Consider the following 25,633-nt stretch of genomic DNA (forward strand, 5'->3'; position numbering starts at 1 on the left):
TGGGGCTCAACCTGTTATGTGCTTTCCTGGGCAAGTCACCTCCACTCTGGCCTGTTACCCCATGTGTGCAATGCAGAGAATGGTCAGGGAATCGCCTTAAATGAACCAGGGTTGGAGGGAGGGAAGGGACAGGATAATGAAGACACCCTCCCCCACACACGCACATTTCCAGGTTGTGTCACAGAGGCCTCTGGTGGCCTCCCCTCTGCCCATCAGTACATGTGCCCAAGGCCCCCAAAGGTCGCTGTCAAATCAGCCTTTCCCCAAACAGTCCCAGCCACCTACCCTCGTGGCACAGGGAGGAACAATGCAGAAGCAGTGCTGGGAAGACACTCCACAGGGCGTCTGGAGAGGCTTCCTGCGGAGGGGTGCTGGTGCCAAGCCGGGAAGGAAGGATGTGGAAGGTGATGAGGCACAGAGCTGTGAGTGCGCAGAGGGGTGCGGGGAGGCACCAGAGATACTGTCTAAGCCCCAGGTGAATTAAGATATTCAGATGCCTTAGCCTTCAAACGGTTATGGTGCCCATCTCTCAGATGTAATTAAAAATAAAGGCAATACTGAACCATAAGTTTAAGGAACTTCCACAACATTCTGATTTTCCATACCCATTTCTGGAACATCAAATTATCAACTCTTATCATCCTGATACCAGAAGTGTGCATTCAGTTGGCCTACTGAGCTGGCCAGCTCCAACAGTCCTGGGTTGGGGCCTGAGAGCTATGGTTTTGCAGGGTGAGAGGCTGGGCTTTGGCTGGTAGGCAAGAGCCCATTTGCTCTGAACAAGGAAGTAGCCCAGTGAACACAGTCACAGGACTTAGCCCTGGCTGTTTTTTCTAAGAAGATCATCAAGAGCCCCCAAGTACTTAGTGACTCTAAGCCTCAATTTTCTTATCTGTAAAGTGGGGGTAATTATAGTGGCCAAATAAAGTAGTTATCAGGATTAAATGAAATAATATATGTAAAGTAGGACATAGTATACACACTGTTATTTACTCAACAAACGTTGAGTATCTGTCAACTAGATTGCAGGCACTGTTCTAGGCCCTGGAGATACAACACAACAAAAAAAGAGCTTTTCTCAAGACAGGAGGCATGGCTATCAGCTTGGGTTTGGGAGCCACGCTGCCTAGTGTTGAATTATTAGCTGTATGATCTTAAGCAAGCCATTTAACCTCTGTGCCTCAGTTTTTTATGTGTGAAATGAGTAATAGTGTAACCTCATAGCCTTGTGTGAAGGTTGAATGTAGTAATGCATTTAAGGTGAGAAGAACGGTGAGTGAATCGCTCAGTGTTTGGTGGTGGTATTCAAAGGCCGGACCTCCCCATCTTCTCTGGATGGCCTGTACTCAGGACCCCAAACCTGTCAGGCTGCACAGCAGCGCCCCCTCCTGGCTACCGGGAGAAGGAAGGGACTCCTTCCCCACTCCTGCGGCGCTCCCTGCCCTTTAGCTCCTCGCCCGGTTTACCTAGCGCTTCCCCTGTGACGGGCTCTGCGCGCGCACTTTACGGCGAGTAGATTAGACCTCATCTAATTCTCACATAGCTCTCCGAGACGGACACGATACTTTCTCCATTTTACCCAGGGGAGAACGGAAGGCTCCGGGAGGTCGAGTCCCTTGTCCCGTGCTGCGCAGCGAGGAACCGGCGGGACGTGAAGCCAGACGGGTCTGACTGTTACCAGCCTCAACCTGGTCGCCGGGGCGCCCGCCCCAATCACTGCGGAGTGTGCGCGCCACTGTGCGCGCCGGTTCTGTGCGTGTGTGCACGCCCGGAGACCAGCCCCCGGGGGCCAGGAGTGCGGGCGGGAGAGAGGCGAAGGAGGGGTGGCCCCCGCGGGGCGCGCGGGCGGGGCCTGTGCTGGGCCCTTGCCCCGCCCACCGGCCCCGCCCGCCCGGCTGCGGGGGGAGGAGGCGGTGGCTCTGGGCGCCGGGACTCCGCGGGCGGCGAGGAGCTCGGAGCGGGAGCCGGACGCCACCGCCACCTGCGCGGCCGTCATCAAGGTAGGGCGGCCCCGCACCGCTAGCCGTACCTTCCCGGTCTGCACGCTGTGTGCGTGCTGCGTCTCCCGGCTGCAGCTCCCTGGGAGGGATGCTGGGGCAGGGCGCGCCGCGGGGACCCGGCGGGGCGTGGGGGACCTGGCTTCCAGCCCCTCCGCGTGACCTTGCACAAAGCACTGCTCCGCTGCAGGCCTCAGTTTCCCCCATAGATAGAGGGCGCAGTGGTGGCCTCTTCCTCACAGGGCCGGGAGGAGGGGCCGCCCCAAAGTCCAGGCTCCCGACGGCTAGGGCCCTGATGGGCTCTGCCTGTACCGGCCACCCCTCCTGCCGGCAGCGAGGGCCGCTCACCCTGGGTGTGGCCAGCAGCCCGACATGCCCCCTTGTGGCCTGACTGCCCCCCGGGACCCGTGTTGGTACTCTCTCCCTCTTAGCTAAGTGACTTGCTGGGCCTCAGCTTCTCGGTATAAGAAACAAGAGGTGGGGACACTCCCAAATCCCTATCAAGCTGGCCTGGGCATGCAAGGTGGGGGTTGGGGGGTCTGAGGCTGCACACCCAGTCTGCTTCATGGTCTGGAGCTAGGGGATCCCTGGGCTGGAGGTGGTGGGGTCCTCAGTCGCAGCCTTGTCTGGACCAGACCCCCATACACACCTGGCTTTAGGGGATGTATGGGGAGTCCCTTAAATATGCTCAAGTGCTGGCACCCAACTCTATGTCCCAGCCCAATGTAATAAGACTGGCTCACGTCCACGCGTGGACCCCAGACCAGGACAGTACTGAGAGAGCCGTGTCCGGGTGGAGGACGTGAGTCTGCAACAGAGCACATGTCTGAAGAATTGTGGCTGGCTGCTCTCTGAGTAAATACCTCTGGCATCTGGCCCACGCCCACCTTAAGATTTCCTCTGGAAGGTCTTGCTGCCCATTGCACGCCCCTTATGATGTGATTCTCATTAGCTGTAAACAGTTAGAATCTAATGATCCTACTCTGGACACAAAGACAACATCCCACTCTTCCTCCTCCACCAGGGCAATCATCTATCCCATAAAGCTTCTCTCACCTCCAAGCTCAACAGGCCCCTGGCCCAGCACTGTTTTTCCTGCCTGAGCCAAAGGGAGCAAAGGCAGGACCAGGGAGCTGAGGTGTCTGCCCCTAGCAGGCAGTAATCAGCCTGTGGCTTGTTCAGAACCCACCTGCATTATGACCAAATGTGGAATGTGTCCGTCCCTGCACTTCCTGTGCATCTTTGGGTTAACAGCTGCCTTAGACATCTGGAGTGAGAGGAGGAGCCAGAGAAGACCTTCTCCAGGCCTTCCTGCTGACTGGTCCTCTACACCATCCTCTGTTGCCTGCCCTGATTGAGGCAGTAGTTTCTGAGAATCAAGGCTAGGCCTTCTGGTCTCTCTTGTTTCCCTCATGACCTGCCCCTCTCCCAAGAGCTTTCTTCCAAGTAGGAGCTGCCTGGACAGGTGGTGAGCTCTGTGTCATCAGAGGTATGCAAGCAGAAGCTGATGAATACTTGCTCAGGGTGAACTACCTTTGACCTCAGGTCTGGGATTCTAAGGGCTGAAGTGACCATGACCTTGCCTTCTGGCCATTGTGGAGCTGCACAGAACTTGGAGCTAGACCACAAATGAGTGTTATTAGACCCTTACAAAAGTAGACTAAATATATGTGCTGTCACTCAAGCGTAGCCCTGATGCTCAGGCTTAAGTGCTTCCTAAGTCTTCTGTCATCCCTATATATGTATAACCTGGGACCCCTTTTCCTGCTTGGCTAGTCCATGCCATTTTGGCCTGGTTTAGGAGTATGACAGATTCTGGTTTTTAAAAAGTCATCCCATGCTAATAATTTTAAAATGCACCATAGAGTTACCAAAGTCCAAGCTGAAAGTGATCTTAAGAAATCCTCTCATCCAACCTCTTCATTTTACAGATAGGCATCCACTCTCTGCAAAGGGGATGTGACTTGTCTAAGGTCACAAAGCAAACCAGCAACCAAGCCTGGGGATCTTAATTCCAAGATGTGTGTGTGTGTGTGTGTGAAAACACATACCATATAGTAAATGAAAGCATTCTGTTTTTAGTACTATAAAATTAGCAAAATTAAATATAAAAGGATAAACTTCTATGCTAAGAAGACTATAGAGATTCTCTGGTGGATTTAATTATGCAGGACAATCTGACAGCTTGTTACAAAAGTCCATGAAAATGATCTTAATTTCCTTTCACCCCAGCTTTCCATTCTGAGGACTTTCCCATAAGGAAGTAACTGCAGAGAAGGAGAGATGACTATAACGGCCAGCGTAGAAGCAGTGTGGTCCAGAGGCAAGGCCACAAGACTGAAGTCAGCGGACATAGATTCCAGGATGAACTCTTCCCCTCCCCCCTCTGACCAAAGGCCAAACCCTCCCTTTTCTGTACCTTACTTTCCCCGTCTGTGAAATGGGGTAGATTCAATGATTGCTGCATTTTTTCTAGCTCTGACAACCATTCTCTAGACTTAAACCTCTTTTAACTGAAGCCTCTCTTGGAAACAACAGGGAACACAGAGATAATCAAAGAACGTTCCAGGCTCCCTCTGCCATCATCACATGAATCCCCTTAGAGGCAGGCAGCTAGCCTTTATCCCTCAGGGAGGGACTTTGCCCAGCCTTAGACCTTGGCTATTTCCAAGTGGCTAGAACCTGGGTTATTTTAGAGCATAGTGTGTTTTTTGTTTTTATGTTCTTTACCAGATATCAGGGGACGGAGATTTTTCAAGAGGACCAGAAACTAATTCAGCCAGATTCTCTTTTTATTATTTTAAGTCAACAGTCTGTACCTTGCCTCCTTCAGAACGATAGGAGGAGCTTGGCAATCACACTTAATGGGACGGGCCAGGAGTAGGGGACTGCATTTCTGTGGACAGACAGACATTGGGTACTTCCTGTGTGCTAGGCCCTGAGGTGCCTGCCAGGGGCCTGCAGGCCGCCATGGGAAACATTAGGTTAAACTATATGAACTGGCTACTCTCTGGCTGCTTTTGACTTACAAGAAATGGCTATTTTATTTGGTTTAGACTAAATGGGAAAATGTATAATTAAAGAGCAGAGTTCTTACTACCCACCTGATCTGTTGTAAGCACTTTACGTGGTTCATTTAGTCGTTCAACCATTCACTTATTAAGCACCTGCATTGTGCTAGGTATTTTCTGTAGGGGGCGGGGTCTGGACAGTAAAAAAAAAAAAAAATAGACCAAAAAATCTGTTGTAAAGGAACTTACAATCTAATAGAAAAAAAAATAAGTAAAACAGAGGGTGATGACCGTGATGGAGCAAATTAACATAGAAGCGCGTTAGGGGTGTGTGAGGGGAAAGGCAAGGGAGGGGCTTGCTGTTTTCAATAGGGTGCTCAGGCCCTGGCGGGTTCTTGATTGGTGAGAATAGTGTGCCCATATGCGAAAGTTGCTGGTTTGATCTCTGGTCAGGGTACATATAGGAAACAGATCAATGTTTCTGTCTGTCTGTCTCTCTTCCTCTCTCTCTCTAAAATCAATAAAGACAATTTTTTTAAATTAACAAAGAGGGTGGTCAGGGGGAATCATTGAGAAGATGACTTTTGGGCAAAAACTGGAAGGAGGTGAAGGAGTAAGCTGGGCTGATTTCTGGGGGAAGAGCCATCCTCAAATGGTGGAAGGTGAAGGAAACAGCCAGTGCAAAGGCCCTGAGAGAAGGCCATGCCCGCAAGTTCAAGGAAGAGCGAGAGAGGACCGTGACAATGGGAGAGGGAGGAGGAGACAGGTGAGAGAGGCCGTGGCTCAGACTGTACACCCCACCCAGACAACATGGAATCCTGTGAGTTTTGTCAGGGAGGTACTATCTTTATTCTTCAGAGTACCAAGCTACAGAGAAGTTAAATAACCTGCTGAAACAGTGTCTCACATAGGAGCCAGGGCTCTTAGTCCAGAGCAGTGGGGAGACTTTTGAACAGGGAAGGGGCATGGCCAGATTTGACTGTTAGTGCAGTTCCTCTGGAGCACAGACAGGAGATTATGGAAGTAGACCAGGCCTAGGGTGATGAGGTTGGTGCCTGGCAGTGAACCTGGGGGCAGGGAATTGGGGCTTGGTGCTGGGGGTGGGGTGGGAGGTCCGTCCAGGTGAGTGGGGAGAGGAGGAGGAAGCCAGACTGCTCTTGGACTTATGTATTTAGCAAACAATAGCATTTCTTTATGCTCCAGGTACCTCTGAGATTTTACAAAGGTTAACCCATTCACTCCTCAAAGCAATCCATTGGATAGATACTATTACTCATTATTATCCCCATTTTTAAATGGGTATATTACATTGTATGTAAAATGTATCTCAGTAAAGTTAATTTACCAAGAAAGTATATTTGTTTTTTCTATTACAAATAATTAATAATGGGGAATTTAGAAAAAGACAGGAAGTGAGACAAAATAAATTACCTACATCTACTCTTTATCTCAGATAATCAGTATAGGTATTTTGGTGTATTTACCGTCAGTCTTTTTTTTCTACTATTATCCCCATTTTACGAATGAGGACACAGACCCAGAGAGGGTGGGCAGCGTGTCCAGGGCCATACATTGAACCCGTGTCATTTGGATTGTGTCCAGGGTCTTAATCCCTGTGCTGCGCTCCTGCAGGCAAACCCTACAGTGCCAGTCGTTGGGTTCCGTCCACCCCACCCCCACCTCTCGTTCACCCCACCCTGGCACCGTTTCACAGGTAGCGTCTCTGACCAGTTGGGAGGAAATATGGAGGTCTTATTCTAATAAGAAGAAGCAGGGAGCTGAGAACTCGTGCAGGGTTAGTGTGACAGCTGCTTCCAGCCTGGCCTTGAGCCCGGGGCATGTGGGGAGCTGGCAGGTGGTGTGACCCTGTCCACAGGGGGTACTTGGGGACTGCAGGGCCAGCCTGTGTTTTCTGGGCCTAAGCTTCATCCTCCAGCCGGCCCTGGATGGGAGGTGGCCAGGTAATGGGAGGGAGAGTTGGGGGCCTTGCCAAACCAGACCTCCTGGGAGGTGTTGTCTCTTGTATCTGACTGCACATTTGTTTCTCTCGTGCCCGCATGCTCCTGGGACTGCTGCTGCCAGGGATAAAGCCCAGGCTTCCCGGCCCCACCCTGGCCAGGGTCTCTCCCTCCACACCTGTAAAGTGGCATCATAATGGTGCCAGCGTGCAGGGCCAGATGGAAAGTGCTGGCACAGGGCGTGGCACATGCAAGTGCTCAGTGGATGGCAGCTACTGTTGCCATTCCTAAGGCTGCCCCAGGGTGGTGGCCCAGGCTGGGGCACTGAGCCTCCCCTAGCCAGAGCCCCTCCCACCGCACGCCCCTTCACACCTGGCTGGACCAGGTAGGGCCCAACCAGTGCAGGAGGAGCCCAAAATGAACCTCTAGCCGTGGCATGTGGAGTCCAAGATCACAGACAACGAGGGCCACAGGGGAACGAAAGGAGCCACACCTCTGAGGAGGGGGACCTGACCTGACCACTGACGTGCTGTGTAGGCAAGTCCTGTCCCTTTTTTATGCCCTTGTCCTCATATGTGAAATGGAGAGGCTATTTCCTGCCTTGGTACCTGTCATGATCTTCATTCCAGCAGCCAGCAATTGGGGGTCTTCCTATGCTTGGGGAGTGTGGATGAGGACAGAAGCCAGACCCACCATTGCCTTCAGGGGCGCACAGCCAGGGGTGTGGTGGGGGTGGGGGAGCCAGGCTGCTCGTGCAGTTTGAAGTGGGCCAGACTCCAAAGGTGAGAGCAGGGAGGTCATTTGGTAAATCACCCCACCTCTCTGAACCTCAGTCTTTTCATCTGTAAAATGAAGATAATAGCTACCTGCATAGCCTAATGTATAAGGTTGTTGTGAGACTCAAAATTGGATAAAGAGTATGGAAATGCTTTATAAGCTGTAAAGTGCCAGGCACCTGTTCATTGTTCACTGTGATGTCTGGAGCCCCCGGGGGAGCGGGAGATACCCAGCCTGCATCTGGGCCGGCGGAACATCGGGCCTGTTTGCAAAGGCCTGCAATCAAATCCAGCAGGGACAGACAGCCGCCACTCACCTCACACCCCTTGATTTAGGAGTTTGAGAGTGCTTCCGGGAGGGTGTGGCTTTGCTTGGCGGGGGGGCCCTGAAGGCAGCCATGACCTAATCACAGCCCTGTCCGGAGAGAGGGGAGACAAGTGCCCCCAGAAGCCTTTCAGGCCGTAAGCGCTGCATCCTGGTGGAGGCTGGGCACTCCGGTCAGGCCTCAGGGACCAGCCTGAGGGGCCGTTCGGCACCTGCCAGGGGACGGGCTGGAGGCTGGCAGAGACCCCAAGGCCACTGAGAGGAAACAGACATGTAGAGAGAGGTCTGCTGTGTCGTGTTAACTAGAAAAGCAAAGGACAGAGCATGTGGAATGAGCCTGTTTTGGTTTGAATGTGAGGAAAGAATGTATCTACACACATGTAAATGATACAGAAACAGACACAGAAGCTGGTTATTACTAGATGGCAGAATTTTATTTTCTGTTGTTTTTATTTTGAAATTTTTATATCCAGTAGCTGTTTTATTTCTATAAAAATTTGGCTGTGTGTAATACATGTTACAATATAATAATAATGTAGGTAATCACCCACGCAGTCTGGCCTCACCAGGCCGGAGGGGTTAAGGGGCACCCGTGGTACTAGGACTGGGGAGAGGTCTGGATGACATCCTCAGTACTGGCCTTCTAGAACAGCTGAGAACAGGGTCCAGGGGTGGCTTGATAAATGGGTCACACTGGAGGGGAGATCTCTGGGTGGGTCCCAGGACTCTCCTCTTGGGACAAAGACTGGGGTTTTACGTGGCTGCAGGCACAATCAACATTGTGACCAGACTGCCCCCAAAGCCAGGCTCTGCAGGCCATATCCCCAGGAGCATAGGGTCAGATCCAGAAAGGTGAGGGTCATCCTGGAGTCCCGGCCACCCCTGAGTGGGACCGGGACAGCCATCAGGCTGGGGAAGGGCCTGTGCCTTCAGACCGCCTGACGCTTTAGGGTCCCATGTCATCATCCCGGACCCAGCAGAGCCTTTTTCCTCAGTCAGGTGTGTTCTTGGTCTTTGGACCCTAGACCCCCAAAACCCTCTTCCTCTTTGCAAAGGAGGCAAAGAAATGAAGCCACCGCTGTATTCAGTTGAATGCAGGGCACCGTCTACTGTGAGAGGCGTGGTTAGTTTACAGTTCATTGAGAAAGGAAAAATGGTAGACAAACTCTGATTATGAGTTGTATTTCAGTTTCAGAGATGTTAAAATGTTAAAAAGCTGTGTCTTGAAATCAAGTGTATATATAACAGACAGGCCCCACACTAGACTAGATCCTTAATATACTTTTACTCATCCTACAGCAACCTCTGGCTAGACATTCTTGTCGTATTTGTACAAATAAGGAAATGGGGACCCAGAGAGGTTAAGTGACTTTTGCAGGGTCACACAGCCGGCAAGAGGTAAAGCTGGGATTTGAATCTCACTCTCACTAGATTCCAATACTTTTTCTTCATCCAGCCCCACAAAGGAAAGCCTCCTGAGTTCTGGCCCTTGGGAAGAAGGAACTGTTCACACTGCAGAGTAAACCGTATGCCGGTTCAGAAATGCTCCAGGAGCCTGCTCATTAAAGGCCCAGTGCTAGGAGAAATGGGGCAGGCCTAGAGGAGGGCTGGGAGGTGATGGACAGGAAGGAGCTCTGAGAGCTTGTTGGCTGAGTCATTATCCTCATCGTGTTAGGACCATCACCAGTCGGTGGGCCTGTGGTCCACCCTGGAGAGATAGAGATGCACCCCACACAGATATGCCTAGAACCTTGCCCAGAGTAACCCGCTTATTCCTTAAAGTTATTTTTTAATTTAATTTTGTGAATGAGACCTTTGGTTACGTACCGATCACTTTCTGCATGTGAAGCACGGCTCAGCACTAGGGATGAGCAGCACAGCAGACATGGGCACTGCCCTCGTGGGCTCATAGACCACAGGAGATGCAGGCAGTTACCTGGAGCCCCACAAGACCTAGAGCAGGTAGCTGAATGAAAAGAGAGGGTGTGACAGTCAGTGTACGGAGCAATGTACCTAATCCAGGGTCACTGCAGAAGGCTGTTCTAAGGAATGGACTTTTGAGCTGAGATCTGAAAAGTAAGTAGGTATAGCCAGGTAAGGGGGGAGGGGAGCATGCTGGACAAGAGAAACAGCTTGTGCAAAGACCCTGGGGCTGGAGGAATGGGCCTTTGAAGAATGAAAAGCACTGAGTGTTGGTCTGATGCCTGGCAAGGTGAACTGAAAAGAGGGTGGAATGAGCCATGGATTATGTTATAGAGGGGTCTGTCTGTGGTCCAGGGCTCTCTCCCTGGGTCTGAATCTGTTTTTATTGATCCATCAGGGGTACTGACAAAGGGCTGGTCATATCTGGCAAGAAGTTGGAGGCAGGGAGGGTATGGTCAGCAAGGGGGTACTTGAATCAGTGACTTTAGAAGCAGGTGGCACATTTTTACACAATGACAAGGTACAGGGTGTGGCCAAGAGAAGGAATGATGAGGTCAAGGCAAGGAGACGATTTGAAGATGAGATGGTCCTTGTACACAGGGACACTGAGACCAGTGAGGTCATGGGAGCTGTCTGAGGTCACACAGCTAGGACATGGCTCTCCTAGTATGGTTCTCTGTGCTGTGAGTTCTAGGTTTCTAAGGGTGATTACTTTCTTGAATCTTCCACTGGAGGTGAGATCCTAACACTACGGCCCAGGCTGGGAGTCAGGAGGCCTGGGAAGGGAGCCATGGCCAGCTGGGGGATGGACAGGAATGCATGCAGGAAGACTTCCTGGAAGAGGAAGCAGCCTAGCTGAGCATTGAAGAAGCTGGACATGCAGAGTGGGGGGGAGTTGTTGGCAAAGGAACCACACAAGCAACTGGCTGGTAACAGGAAGCATGGGAGCCTGTCTGGGCTGCAGCGCACATGCAGTGGGTTTGGCTCAGTCAGGGGAATAGCATCAGGCCTGGCTCAGATGCCAGTGGCAGGGAGGTGGGGCAGCCACCCTGGAGGGAGGAGTGTTTTATCACTGATATTTTGTAGAATTGTAGGCCTATTGTGATGATAAAAAGTCAGACTTTTGGACGATTTTATTATTTTTAAGTTTACTATAGAACAGGGGTCCCCAAACTACGGCCCGTGGGCCGCATACAGCCCCCTGAGGCCATTTATCCGGCCTCCGCTGCACTTCTGGAAGGGGCACCTCTTTCGTTGGTGGTCAGTGAGAGGAGCATAGTTCCCATTGAAATATTGGTCAGTTTGTTGATTTAAATTTACTTGTTCTTTATTTTAAATATTGTATTTGTTCCCGTTTTGTTTTTTTACTTTAAAATAAGATATGTGCAGTGTGCATAGGGATTTGTTCATAGTTTTTTTTATAGTCTGGCCCTCCAACGGTCTGAGGGACAGTGAACTGGCCCCCTGTGTAAAAAGTTTGGGGACCCCTGCTGTAAAACATGCACCTCCTTATTGTTTGCACCTAGGCTGACTGTTCCCTCCCTCCTGCCCTTGCTCTCCCCACCCCCACCTTCCCCTTCCCAGCAGGGGGAAATAGAGCCACAGAGACAGGAGCAAGGTTTCGGGCCTGTGCCTCAGAAGGCCCAGGACCCGTGTGCACAGCTGCCCATCACCAGGCCAGGCCCGGGCTGGAACACCCCGGGACCACTGGGCCGCAGGGGCTCCGAGTCCGGCAGCGTCTAGGGCTGCTCTTGGCAGGCAGAAGTAGAATTCTCAGGCATCCAAGATCTCTCCCCCAAAACAGAACCTACCAGAGGATAAGGACAGCAGTAACCCCCCTCAGGTTACTCCCCAGCTTACAGATCTCTACGGGACCCCATGGGCACTCAAACAGCAGCCTGAGAGCTGGGTTTGATTATACCCATTTCACAGATAAGGAAGGTGAGGCTTCATAGTGAAGCAGAGTGCCTCCTAGAACCAAGGCCTGCTGATGGCCCCATGTCCCCCGTCCTGATAGCACTGGGGATGCACACTTCCCTGCCACCCACAGCCACCCTCCTAGCAGGTGGGTGATCTCACTCACAGCGGAGGCAGTCCCAGCAGACTGAGCTGTGCAGGGGCCTGCCTGCGGCCCGGTAGGTGGGCCAGGAAGGGGCTGGGCTGTGGCCAAGACACGGAGGCAGCCGGTTTTAGCATTAAGAACTAGAGATTCACGTTCTCTCTGGGATCTGCCACTGACCAGCCAGGTGACCTCGGACAGCATCCCTTCCCAGGTCCTTGTTTCCTCACCGGCAGGCTGAGGGGGTCAGACGAAACCATCTCTGTTGTCCGTTGCAGCCCGAAGATTCTCTCTGAGAGTCTCCCTGTCACCCTCTATTCCAGCGTCCTCCAAAGTGAGGTGTGTAAGGCACTCTTTGGGGTGCAGGAAAATATTATCTGAACAGGAAAACAGTTTTGCAAGCTTGGGTCCCGCTGCGCCCACCTCCTGGCCTTTGCTGTGCTGATGCCGCCGCCACACTCCTGGTCGCGCTCTGTTCGAGTGGAGTCTGATTTCTCCATTTTCCTACCCATTTCCAGGGCAGAGACCTCAGGGCTACCTCTGGGCCTACAGCGCCACAGCATGGGGGTCTGACTCTAATTGGGGGCTTGGGAAATGTGGGTTGAGTTGTTGTACCCCAATTTACCCTTCCGTTGTAGGGGCTCCTGCAAAGATTGGGGTCTGTCTTCTCTTTTGACTCCCAGGATCGTTCCCAGCCTAAACCACACTCCAGAGAAAAACAGCTCCCCTTCCAAAGACCCGAGTCACAGGGGGGGCCCAGTGAAGATGGGTGACCCCTGGCCTCACAGTTAGAAGACCTTTCTTCTCCAACCATCCTTGGAATTTGTCCCTCTGAGAATGGCAACACAGATAAGGAACAAATATTTGGTATAGTATCCAGGCGCAGGATCAAAGGACACTTTGTTCCCTGTCTTGGAAGACTGGCTTGGGTTGGGGGACTGGACTCCTGGATCCTATTCCTGGCTCTTCCCTTTTTGGGTGGCCCTGGGCATGCTGACTTAGTTTCCCCTCCTGCATTGCCAGTGCTGCTGTTCTGAGCTATGAAGTCTGGGATCTTTTGAGAGGACCTGCCCTACTGAACGGTTCTCAGGCTCCAGCTGGAGGGTCTGAAGGTGGTCCGGGCTCCCAACTGGGTGCGAGATGGGGACAGCTTGGAGCATTATGGGGGAGGCAACCAGAATGGGGAAGAGATGCATGGGAAACAAGTCATACAAGAAAATTCCTGACCCAGGAGCCATCCCAGGGGCACGTGGTCAGGGGCCTCAGATCTCTGCAGGGCTGTTATGGGGCAGCGGATGTGGTTGGTGAGGCTCCAGGCACGGAGACACACAGTGGGGGAAATTGTACATTTCCGCTCAGTAGGAGGAGGAAGTCGAACGGTTCACTGTTCTGCCCGGAAGGAGTGAGCGTCTCATCATTAGAATCGTACAAGCCGAGACCCTGGCTTTCCAGACGGACTGGTGTGGGAAGGAGGGCAGAAAGCTGGGCTGGGTCCCTGACCCTGGGCAGTCCTGGGATATTGTGTCTGTTTCTCGCCCCCAGATGTAATCAGATCATTTTAGAGTGGCTCTAGCTAAGAAGTAGATTAGACGAGAATGGGAGCTTTAGGTTCTCAACCAGCACTAAGGGGAGAAGGGTGGGGCACAGGCTTGCTGCTTCCATCCAGTGAAGGGGGTTTGTGCCTCCCAGCGGAGACAACCTTCCCCATCTCTGAGTCCTTAGGTTGTTATGTATCCCCACTTTGAGTAACAAGAAAGGAACCTGGACACTTTGTGCTTCTGGTTTCACCTCTAACCTCTGTTTAGAGTCCTTATTCATTTTGCTAAATGTTCACTTCAATCCATCGATACAGGTAAACAGCTTAGAACAAGTGACTGCTCACACTGAATGATCAATAGAAGTTACTGTTGTTACTTATCTTGAATTTACCTTGCGTGTACCTGTGCCAGGCAGTGTTCTTAGTGTTTGTCAGATAGGAACTCACTGTTACCATCCCATTTTACAGATGAGAAAACCTGAGGCCTACAGAGGTTGACCTAACTGTCCAAGGTCTTGTGGCTGGTGTGCGGCAGGGCCGATGTTCGAGCCCAGCAGGCCGGCCCTGACCATGTCTGTAACCACTGTCATGCAGCCTCTCGATGTAGTCATGTCACGTAGTAAAGAAACAAAACGCCTGGGCCTCCATTCTCCCTTCACGAGGGTGGCAGGCAGGGATGCCTTGTCCCATCTACGGATGGGGCGCTGGGGCCCGGAGAGGGATGAGGACTTGAGCTGGGTCACACAGCGAATGAGGGCTCCTGGCCTCAGAATATCTGTGTGCCTTCTGTCTATAGTCAGGGCCCCCGGCTGAAGCCCTGAAGGAGTACGCGCTGGCCGTTGAGGGCACCGCTTCCTCACGGGGCCTTTCCTTCACCAGGGGGAGCCGGAGCCAGCTCCCCAGAGGGACAGCAAACCAGAGGGAAGTCGACCAGAGCCACCCTTCTGCCTGGGAGCAGGTCATCCAGGCCATGCTGAAGGCCCCTGGGGGCTGGTGAGGAGCCGCGCCCCACAGGGCCCCTTCTGCCAGAGGCCCAGGCCGAGGAGGCCCTGGCTAGCCAGGGGTGAACGGGTGAGCAGTAGGGGGGAAACCAGCCTGGGCCCCCCGTCCACAGGGTTCCTGGAACCAGTTCCCACAGATATTGAGGCACGGCTGAAGTTTTGAAGGAGTTATGTGTTATAATGAGGATTTTCGACTGCACAGGGGTGTCGGCGCCCCTAACCCCTAACCCCATTGGTCAAGGGTCAGCTGGACAGTTCTGTGGTGTGGGGTGCTTCACACTGTTAGGCCACCGTCACCACCCTGATTATTAAACATTGATTCACAGCTGCCTGCAGTAACCTTTCATGGTTCTGCTGACATGTGTTAATGACCATGCTAAATGGTCAGTGCTAAAATATCGTGCTTGACAAAAGGACATCACATAGGCGCTCGCCCGTGCCAGGCTCTACATGCCAGCACTGTAAGTGAATACATTCGTTGAATCCTTACAGCTCCCCTGTAAGTTAGGTTCTATTACTGACCCCAGTTTACAGATGAGGAGACTGAGGCCCAGAGCGGTTTAGTCTCTTTTCCCAGATCCCTTGCTGACTCTCGTCTGGGACCACGGGTCACTCCCGTTTATTGAGGACTCCCTGTGTGCTCAGGCTAAGTGCTCTGGTCAGCCTCCGGCAACCCGGCCAGAGAGGCAGGTGCCCCTGAGGTGCGGAGACTCAGAGAGGGTGAGTCTGGGTTTGCAGCCGGGTCTGACTCTGAAGCTAGTGTCGACCTCCTGCCTCAGATGGCGAGGCTGTTGTGGGAACCCCTGCCTGGTTCTTAAGTGCTGGCCTGAGCCTGTGTTTACGTATTAGGAAGAATATTTGAGAGATGGGAAGCCCCCAAGAGATCACAGCCCCAACTGGCCCGACTTAGGAAGTGGCTCTGCACTCAGAGAGGACCGGTTCCTGCTGCCTCCTAGTTGCGTAACGGCGTAACCTCAGGAAAGTGACACTGTTGCTCTGAGCTAAGCACAACTTGCTGCATTGGTAAAATCGGGGTAATTCTCCCCACCCCAAGGTGGGCGTGAGGAGCAAGTGGAGCGGTGAACGGGAAGGACTCTGTAAACCATGGAGCAGGGTGATAGAGCAGAGGTTCCCAAAGAGTGGTCCCCGGGCCACCTGCACCATCGTCGCCTGGGAACTCGCTAGAAATGCAGAGTCTTGGGCTTCACCCCAGACCTGCTGAATCAGAAACTCGAGGATGGGCCCGGCAACTTGGGTGTTCATGAGTCTTCTCGGTGACTCTCATGGGCTCTCACGTTTCAGACCCATGGCTGCACGCAGGATGTAAAGGAGATACTGTCACCAGTCCTAGCAGAGTCTGTCATCAGCCTGGGGCCCCGAAGTCGTTCCTGCACTCTCCATCCTCGGCTGGGCCTCCTGCCCTCCCTGGCCCGCAGGCCAGTCTGAATATACCATTGGACAGATGGCGGGCAGGCTGGAAATGGGGAGAAGGTGGCCTCACCCTCCTCTCCCAGCAGCTGTTACAGACACTACCTGGGGAATTGATTAAGGCTGAGAGTGGCATTGATCTGCAGGCTAATATACGGGTGAAGGAGACGCAGGAAGGAGTTTCCCATCAGCCTCCTGGTGTGCGGCTGAGCTAGGAAATAGAGCGCTGGGCTGCCCAGGTGCAGGCGGGAGCAGCAGGCCTCGGTCATAGCTGGGGACTCTTATCGCAGGGAAGGGGTTGCAGGATGAAAGAAAACTACCTTCTAATTTAAAAGCCCCAGCTGTTGAGATGTGGCCCAGAGGCCAGGCCTCCGGCTCGGTTGTTCTAAGAGGTAAGATGTGTAGAGGCAGATCAGGCCTTGACTCCTGGTCACCAGGTCCGACCACTCTGCATACTCCTCCCTAATCAATAACCCTCTCTTCCTCCTGAGCCCAGACCAGGAAGGCCTCTCAATCATCCCCTCCTCCTCCAGCCCACTGGAGCCAGCCAGGAAACAAATCCCACTCATTTTTTCCTTAGACCAAGCCCAAGTTAAGAAAGAAAATGCAGGGTGAGGCAAGAGTAGGTTTACAGTTGTGAGTATGTGAAACACAGAGTTTATTCTTGTATTATTTATTAATTATTGTATTATTTTCCATGTGAACAACTGTAAGCCTAATTTGCCCCACCCTGTATTTTCCCAGGGCCAATGTTCTAACCACCTGATGGCGGGGGCTAAATGCACTTCAGCTCTGACGAGGTCACACCACCGGTGACAAACGTTGACGCTGCCTGCAGTTGCAGGTGCCAGCTCTGTAGCCAGCACGCGGAGCCCTCCACCTCTCCAGCCGCGGTCCTCACTGCTCCCTGCATTTGCCCAGATCCCAGCAGACCAGACCCTGTGGTTTCCTGGTTGTGCCTCTTGCCTCCCTGCCCCACGTTGCATGCCCCTCTCCTCGCCTCAGCGCTCCACCCTGAGCCGCGGTGCCACCAGGTGTGACGGAGCGCCGTGCCCTCCATCTGGAGTGCCTTCCCTTCCCTCTGTGCTGGGCACGATCTATGGCCTTTAAGATTTAGTTCAAAACTCTGCCCTGCAGCCCTGACCAACTCCCCAGATTCCATCTTCCTGCTGCAGCCTGTTTAGCCTGTTTGCCTAGAATTGAGCTTGCTGGCTTCAGGGTGGCCTCCCCCCCCCATCAGGGTCAGGGTCGTCATTGGCTCTCCCCAACATCTCAGCAGGTGCCCTGCCCCTCGGGGCCTAGGGACCTGGCTCTGCGCAGTGTCAGATGTCAGGAGGGGGTGCGCCCTGGACAGGACAGGCTCTGGGAAGGCCCCAGTGATGCTGGTGCAACTCACTCTGGGTTCCAGGTCCCTTGCAACAGGGCAGGGTGTGTGCTGATTTGTGGGTCCAAGGCAGGGACCTGCTGACCACAGAGTGCAAGGCCCTGGCCAGATGCCCATCCCAGGAGGCGCTACAGAGCTTCCGCCCCGTCTCCTGCTCACTGACATCCTTGAGCACTCTTCCTCTCGGGGCCTCAGTATCCCTTTCTGTCCAAAGCCGGATCCAGAAACTCTGCCAGGAATGGATGATGAGCAGGAAGTAGAGGCTCCAAGTTTTCAGTCACTTGGAGGTGTCTTTAGAAAGTCCCATGTGACTCTTATCTCTCGAAACTGCCAGATAAGGAGATCGTGGGGCAATAAATCTGCGTGGAGTTTTGGTCAGAGCCTGATATGGGGGAGCAAACAGGAAGAAGCCCTGTCCATAACTCCAGAGGGTGAAGTCTGGACGGGCAGCAGCCCTGTGAGGACTGGGGTGGCTGCCGGGCAGACAGCGCCCCACGCACGGGTCCCGGGCTTTGGCGTGGGCAGGCTGCAGAGCCCTCCTCACTGGACCGTCTTAACAGGTGGGCAGGGCGGGGCATTGCCCTTCTAGGGGTATGAAGTCAAACCTGAGATGGGACAAGATTTTCCCAAGGTCCTGGAGCAAATGGGTGTCAGAATTAGGACCTTCCAGACTGACCAGCACACCAGCTGTGGAAGGACAGGCCCAGCCCCTAGGTCCTGTGCCCAGAGTGGGGTCAGGAGAGGCTGGCAGTAGGTGAAAGCTGAGTCCAGAAGCCAGGTCAAGCTCCGTCTTGGTGCCTGTCTGTGGATCTGGCCTGGGGGTGGGCAGAGCAAAAGGGAGGCCCAGTAGGGATGGATGGATAGACAGATGGACAGATGGATGGATGGATGAAGGAAACGGAGCAGGACAGGAGGGAGGGGAGGGAACGTTCACCAGCTGACCCCTACTTAGTACCAGGAATATACAAGGTATCTGAGTCCGCTACTTCGGGACATCCCGGCCAGACCCTGAGAGTTAGCTGTTAGGATACCCTCTACAGGTGAGGGGCTGAGGTCCACAGGCAAATGAGGTCTTGGATTTGAACCTGGTCCTCCTCTCCCCCTGCCCTGGGCTACCTCATTGGCAGAGAGATTGCTCAGTCCTGGGAGCCAGGGAAACCCCCTGAAAGTGTTCCTATTTGGACTGGGCTCAGGACAGTGTTGTGAAAAGGAGGGCATCCTAGGAGCCCAGCTAAGTGCCCGTGGACTCATGTGGGCTGACTAAGTTCAAGGCAGAGAGATGGGGTGTGAGCAAGGATGGGGTGTCTGGGATAACACGATGCTTTGAGGGGAGAGCAGATAAATCAGTCTGACTTGAGGGGCAGGTCTGTGGAGGTGAGAAGGCCATGAGGGGATGTGGGGGTGCCTCACAGCCCAAGTCTAGCTGAGGGCTTTATCCTGAGGACAGAGGGGCTGCTGAAGGAAATGACAGGTCAGGGTGGGGGCAGGATATGAACCTGGGAGGGGGTCAGGGAGTGAAGGCCAACAGAGTCAAAAGGCTGCCCAGGCCACTCAGCAGGTGCCCTGCCCCTCAGAGCCTAGGGACCTGGCTCTGGGCAGTGTCAGATGTCAGGAGGGGGTGCTCCCTCAGGCTAATCTCATCAGGAGGAAAAAGGCATCTTCTTGGCTCTCCCTCTGACTTAATCTGCATTTCCTGTGGGCCTGCAGCAGGGTATCTGTGCTGGACCAGGACCTGAGGGCTGGAGGGAGGGCAGTGGGGGAGGACACGGCAGACAGAGCCTGGAGACAGGACTGTTTTATCCCTAGTGGCTCAGGGGACCTCTGCCTCCATTGCTGATATGGCGGGGGCATTCTGGGCGGGGCCATGCCACCGCCCCTTCCTCCCCAAGAGCCTCGGCCGCCGTCCCAGTCCCCCGAGCACAGGGCTGAGCTTAGCTGCTGGCCTCTCCAGGCTCTTCCTGACCAGCAGCGGCTGCCAGCTTTACTTTGGGTGGTCTGGTCCCTCCGTCAATGCAGTAAGCACCAGGGGTCAGGACTTCGTGCCTAGCAGGCTGCTTTGCACTTTGAGGTTTGGGATTTGTACTCAGATCCCCCAAATGTTGCGCCCTCAGCACGTACCTATCATGTGCTCAATCAAATCTTAGTGTCTTGTAAACATTTGGACCACAACAGTCTTAACAGAAAACGTTTGGGGAACGCTAATCATTCACCTACCATCACTCCTTGTGCTGGGTGAATTATCTCATTTAAGCATCAGAGGAACCCTGTGAGAAAGCGTGGACCCAGAACTAAACAGGTTGGCTTTGAATTCCAGCTCAGTTGCCTATTAGCTGTGTGATTTTGGGCAAGATATTTGACCTCTTTGTGCCCCCATTTCCTCATCTGTAAAAACAAGGTGGTAATAATTATTGACTTGCTGTGAGGGTTGGGTTAGTACATGGAACATACTTCACACATAGCAAGCAATGTGTTAGCTATTATTTTTCTGTTACAATCCCTGATTTTACTGGTGAGGAAAGAGACAGTAAGTCACACAGGGATGATGGCTATGTTCTATCTTCCCCCTGTTCAGACGGATACCCGAATAGCCACAAATGGCTATGGAGCGCTTGAAATGGGGTAAAGGAGCTGACTTTTATATTTTATTTCATTTTAACTTTAATTTAGAAGTCACGTGTGACTAGAGGCTCTGTGCTGAACAGAGCTGGTGCCCGGGATTTCACACCCAGGGATGTGATTTAAATGATTCTAAAGTGCATTCAAAGCTGCAAACCACTGCCCGGTGCTTGGCTATTTCCCTGAGACTTGGAAACATGTGGAAACATGTGACTGAATTGCTGTCTCTGCCCCCCCCTCACCCCACCCACACCCCCACCACAGGGCCTGGCACGGAATAAGCTGATGGAGGATGAATGTTGGTGATTGTATTAAGTCGCAGTCACCTCGCTTTACAAACCTTCTTGGATATTTCTGCTTTGAAATGTTCTGTTCTCTGGTTCAGAATGTTGGGCTCTTTAAGAAGTCAGTTCTGGAGTCTTCCCCTTCACGGGCAAGTTGTCGGAGCCATGGTTACTAGTGACTTAGAATCATTGCAGGTAAATCAGCTCCGAGTTTTTGGAGACTTCTGTAGTAGGCAGTCAGGGGAACCACGTGTCCCTGTTTACCTGGGACTTTCCGAATCTCAGCACTGCAAGTTCTCCAGCCTGGAACTGCCCCCATCCTGGGCAAACCAGTAAGATGCGTCATCCTCCTTCTGGGGACAGCAACAAGGCTGCTTCTTGCTTTGAAGGAGGGACGAAAACTAAGGCTGAGGGATAGGACCCTTGTCACTTCAGACTCTGATGCTGGCCAGTGGCAGTCAACATAAAGACACCTGGTGCCAAGAAGTGACAGCTAACCAGGGCCTGGCCTCAGGGGAACAGAAAGGACTGTAAGATAAAGCTTCACCAGGGAGAAGCTGCTAAGACCGGGTTTCTTCCTTCTGCCGGGTTGGAAAGAAGGCTCTGTGGGAAATCGCTGGTTAAGCAGAACCCTTCACTGACAGCAGGGCACCTTGACCTCACTCTTGGACCTCAGCTTCCTGATCCATAATCCCACCCCCTCATGGGTGCAGCAGAGGCCCTGATAAGAATTCAGGATAAATTAGAAAAGTGCTTTCCTACTCAAGTTTGGGGCCAGGGCCAAGATCAGGATAAATTCTATGACGGATGATAGTGGGTCAGGGATTAGAGTCAAGGTGGGGGACCCACCCATGGTGAGGTGTTTATTGTGTTAATTATTGGTCTTTGTAGATCACCTTCAAATAGAGTGTTCTGTACTCTTACAGTAATATTTTTTTATTTTTTTAAAACTAGGAAACTTGTGGTTCTAATCTCCCTCTGTTAACTGCGGCTGACGTAGCGTGGTGGTTCGGACTCTCACAAGGCACGCATGGGGCTAGTTCACTGACCACAAGATCAGGTTTTAAGAGAAAAAAATAAACTAAAACTCCAAATATTATATGTGGAACCACAAACTTACAAAGGGACAATGGTAGCCGGCAGCACAAGACATCTACCCATCCCGGATGCTCCAAGACCAAATCAGGTAACTTCATTCTTTCCCGGAGGCCAGGAACAGTGCAATTAATGAATAATCTATTGGGCTGGTGTGCACCACACCCAGTTTGGGTTTCTTTCAGCCACCCTGCAGCTAACCCTTGCTCTGTGATAATTGAGGGCTGGGCGGGGAAGACAGGCCTTTGGAGGCAGGCAGGAAAGTCTCTGTGTCTGTCTGGCTGTGTCTGTCTCTCTCACCTGTCAGAGAGGAGCGTGCGGCAGGAAGAGGGGCCTTGGGACAGGATTTGGCTTCTGCATCCCACCTGCATTACTCCTACACCTACATCTTGGTCAAGTCGCTTCCACTGCGCCAATAGAGACAACCCCCAGGAGAGGAGTGAGGGTGGGACAGGCAGCCAGCCAGTCCACTGCCAGGCACTAAGAAACCAATTAAGTGGGATGTTAAACCCAGAGATGACTAATTCCTTTTGGAAGGGGAGCAAGGAATTCACAGCCCACAAAGCCTAATCCTTTGGCCTAAGGGCCACTAAGCATGCATGGGACAGAACTGGTGCCACCCCTGCTTTGTGCCCCACCTGAGAAGGCATGCTGTGGCTTTGATGTGGGGCCAGCCAGAAGGGACCAGGCAGGATAGGACAGGTGGCATGGGATAAACCTGGCCCAGATCAGCCATTCTGGCCCAGCCCGTGGGCGAGGCCTCGCAGTGCTGAGGACCCACTACCGTCTGCATTTCCAGCAAGTGCCTGCTTGTAGGGAAAATAAAATTCCAGTTCTCTGAATTACTGAGTCCTTACACTCATGCATGCACAGATGCAGTTAAACAGCCAACCAGATGCATTCGTGCATGCACACCACAGGAGTGAGTACGTGGGTGCCTATGAACACCCTGGGGGATGCAGTACCCAGGTGCAGACTTGCGCACAGCACACACAGAATCGCACAGACGTCACCTGCATAGATGCGTGCATACTCTCGTATCCGGGCAAAGGGAGAGGCAGCTGCCTGGCTTGGTGCTGCTCCATCCCCCACTTCTGTAGGTTTCTGTCCGTGGCAATAGGTCTGGAAGAACCTTGGCAGTAAAGATAAGATGGTGGGAGGGGTGGGGCGGGGTGGGGAAAGGTGTCTGGGGCAGGGGGGCAGAAGGTCACTGATGCTCACGTTGCTCCGCGGCCAGCAGCCCCTTTCCGGAGGGCGTGCACGCACTTAGTTTCCTGAGCCTGGTTTTCCTCTTTGGTGAAGCGGGGTGATAATGGTCATGGGCTGAGGTGGGATCTCGGTGTTGTGGGTGTGGAGGAACTTTTGTCATCATGGTGGTGACCTTCAGGAACCTGGAGGTGGAGGCTGCAGAGACAGCACCGTTCCTTCCCAGCTCCAGGACTCATGGCTGTGTGACCTGGGGCGGGGAGCAGTTACTTCTCTGCCTCAAATCTGCATCTGTAGTGGGCAGCCAGGTAGCACCTCCCTGGTCAGTTCATACAAGGCTGGCACTTGGAATGGCACCTGGCACACAGCAGCCACCCCAAAACTGTGAGTTGCTTTGTCCATAGAGGTGACTGTGAGCTCAAGTTGAGCTGTTGCCTAGGGCCCTTGAGGCCCCCTGACCCTGACCCTGGGCAGAGAGCCATCCCTCAGGTGTGTGGCCAGGCCCCGGGCTGTGAAGAAAGAGCACTGGGGGTGGCCAGAGGGGCTGGACTGCTGCTGACCAGAAGATCATGTTGATTTCAGTGGCCGTGGCCTGCCCCTGCCCGCCAGAGCCCACCACGGCACTCGGGGGCCCAAGCTGGTTGTTCTACCCTCCTTGATATTTCACTAGCATGTCGTCTCCTGCTCACCCCCTCTGCCCTACCGCAGCCCAGTGACCATCATCTCTCATCTAGTCCGCCCTGTCTTCTCAGTGGTCAGGAATCCGTCTGAAAGTGGAATCTGGGCTTCTCACTCTCCTGCTTTCACCTGCAGTAGCTTCCCACTGCCCTCAAGCCCGGGTCCTTCAACGTGGCTCCCGAAGTGATCCAGGTCCTGCCCTCGCCCACTTCTTCCCTGCAGGTTTCCTGTGCCCTGGCCACTCCAAGCACAGGCCCTGTGTGCCCACTACCATTGGCTGGGCCTGTGTGGGGCAGTGTGTGGGGCAGGATGGGCAGGCTACGCTCCGTGACAAATAACCCCGCTATCTCAGTGGTTCCCTCTTATTTCTCTGTCATGCTCTATGACATGAGCCAGCTGGGGGTAGAAGCTCGGTTGCATACAGTCCCTGGGGGAACCTGGGATGATGGAAGCTGTGCCATCTAGAACATGTGGCTTTCTTATCTCTTGCACCAAGGACAAGAGTTCTGGAGGGTCACAGGCAGGTTTTCTATGCTTCAGCCCGGAAGTGACACACGTCACTTCTGCCCGTGGCTGCACCGTGGCTGCCTCCCTGCAAGGAGGCTGGGACGTGCGGCAAGTGGCGGACTGGCTGGTGAGCATCGCCACTGGTCGTAGACAGGTCCCCCCCACCCCAGTGCTGCTCAGAGGAAGGTGGGATGGGGGACCTGGAGCCCAGCCTGCTGACTTCTCCCTACTTTCCCACCCCCAGCCCAGACCTAAGGCAGCTCCTCAGCTGCCACCTAATTGACAAGACCTTAGGGAAGGAAGTCTGTCCCTGCTGTTCCTTCCTTTCTTCCTTTCTCTCTTCCTCTCCCTTTCCTTTCCTTTCCTTTCCTTTCCTTTCCTTTCCTTTCCTTTCCTTTCCTTTCCTTTCCTTTCCTTTCCTTTCCTTTTCTTTCTTTCTTTCTTTCTTTCTTTCTTTCTTTCTTTCTTTCTTTCTTTCTTTTTAAAGATTGTATTTATTTATTTTAAAGAGAGGATAGAGAGAAAGGCAGGGGAGGATCAGGAAACATCATAGTAGTTGCTTCTTGTATATGACTTGACCGGGCAACCCAGGACTTTGAACTGGCGACTGCAGCGTTCCAGGTCCACGCCTTACCCACTGCGCCACCACAGGTCAGGCTGCTGTTCCTTTCTAAGAAGACTCCCAGGGCCCATTTCTCTCAGGACACAGGGCGGAGAAAAGCTGTGCCGCTCCTTAGCAGGGTATGGCCTTTATCTTGCACACACTGACTAAATCCCTCTCTGATTCTGTTTCCATTATTGAATTGACCGCTAGGAAGCTCAGATCCAATCTGAGGTCTGCCTCCTCTGTGTGGAGGACCAGGCAGCACACAGCACTCATTCAGTAGCCTAACTGCCCCCGCATCAGATGATCTCTTCTTGTTCCTGCATTGGCCCCTCCCCATTTCTTCCTCATGGCTCTTCCATTGCCTTCTATCTTGTGTTCTATTTCTATAAGGCTTCTTACATCCTTTCTGGGATCAGATGGGCATTAATTAGCCAGTCCCTGCTTTTTGTAGCTCTGGCAAATGCAGCCAGGATTTGGGGCAGAATTCCTAAAAGGAGAGAGGAAATGTCTGAGTTTCACAGGACAGACTTGCCCCCACGAAGCAGATGGGCTAAGTAAGGTCAGGCCCTTGATCAGCACGACCTCCTGACATCAACAAGTCTAATCTTGTGCCTTTGGACTGAGCACAGAGAAGAAGAGCCTGAGGGTGAGCTGCCCCGGCTGGGCAAATGCCTTCTTTGTCTTGACCCCGTGGGTATCCGGCCAAACTTGTCCTCCCCTGGGAAGTTCCTGGGGTCTGGGCAGGCGATGCTCTGTGCTGAGCATTCCTGCAGCAGGGCCCGGGCTGTTTGTTCAGGACCTTAAGCTGGTAGGGAAGATGAGACCTGACACCAGAGTCCAGATCAGGGCAGACAGTGTCGGAGACCCAAGGGCAGGGAGGAGGGGAGGCTGTGGGGAGCAAGGAGAGCAGAGCTCTGCCCCTCGGAGCCGCAGGGAAGACTGGGCGCTCGGAAGCTGGGGGACGAGTGGGAGGACGTGGACTTGCGGAGATGACTACAGGCAGTAATAGGTGGCTGGGGAGTTAAGCCACGCTGAGGAAAACGCAAGGGTGAAGGCCCAGAGAACCGGAAATGCAAGAGCAGACCCAAGGGAAGTTGGATGGGGGTCTTTATCTGGAAGGTGCCCTTTAGAAGATGAGCGAGAAAAAGTGAATCTTGGAATATGGTGTGTGGGACCCAACTAGAAGGCCTTGAATGACAGGCTGAGTTTGGCCTTGAACCTGTAGGGCAGCAATGAATGGG

General features: G+C 53.2%; 1 protein-coding gene across 3 annotated transcripts in view; it reads left to right on the forward strand.

Moving 5' to 3' along the window:
* The first annotated feature begins 1,843 nt into the window (after positions 1-1,843).
* CORO2A (coronin 2A) overlaps positions 1,844-25,633 on the forward strand; it is a 50,621-nt gene continuing 26,831 nt past the window's right edge. The window contains exons 1-2 of one of the 3 annotated variants that reach the window (XM_066256668.1): positions 17,795-17,959; positions 21,254-21,485. In XM_066256668.1, the coding sequence (XP_066112765.1) occupies positions 21,429-21,485 (57 nt within the window). In that variant the 5' untranslated portion in view covers positions 17,795-17,959; positions 21,254-21,428. Of the gene's footprint in view, positions 2,001-17,794; positions 17,960-21,253; positions 21,486-25,633 lie in introns of those variants that run through there. The other 2 variants (XM_066256669.1, XM_066256670.1) reach the window with 2 other exon arrangements.

This window comes from Saccopteryx bilineata, chromosome 2 (genome assembly GCF_036850765.1).
Source record: "Saccopteryx bilineata isolate mSacBil1 chromosome 2, mSacBil1_pri_phased_curated, whole genome shotgun sequence".
In the NCBI taxonomy this organism is placed as follows: domain Eukaryota; kingdom Metazoa; phylum Chordata; class Mammalia; order Chiroptera; family Emballonuridae; genus Saccopteryx; species Saccopteryx bilineata.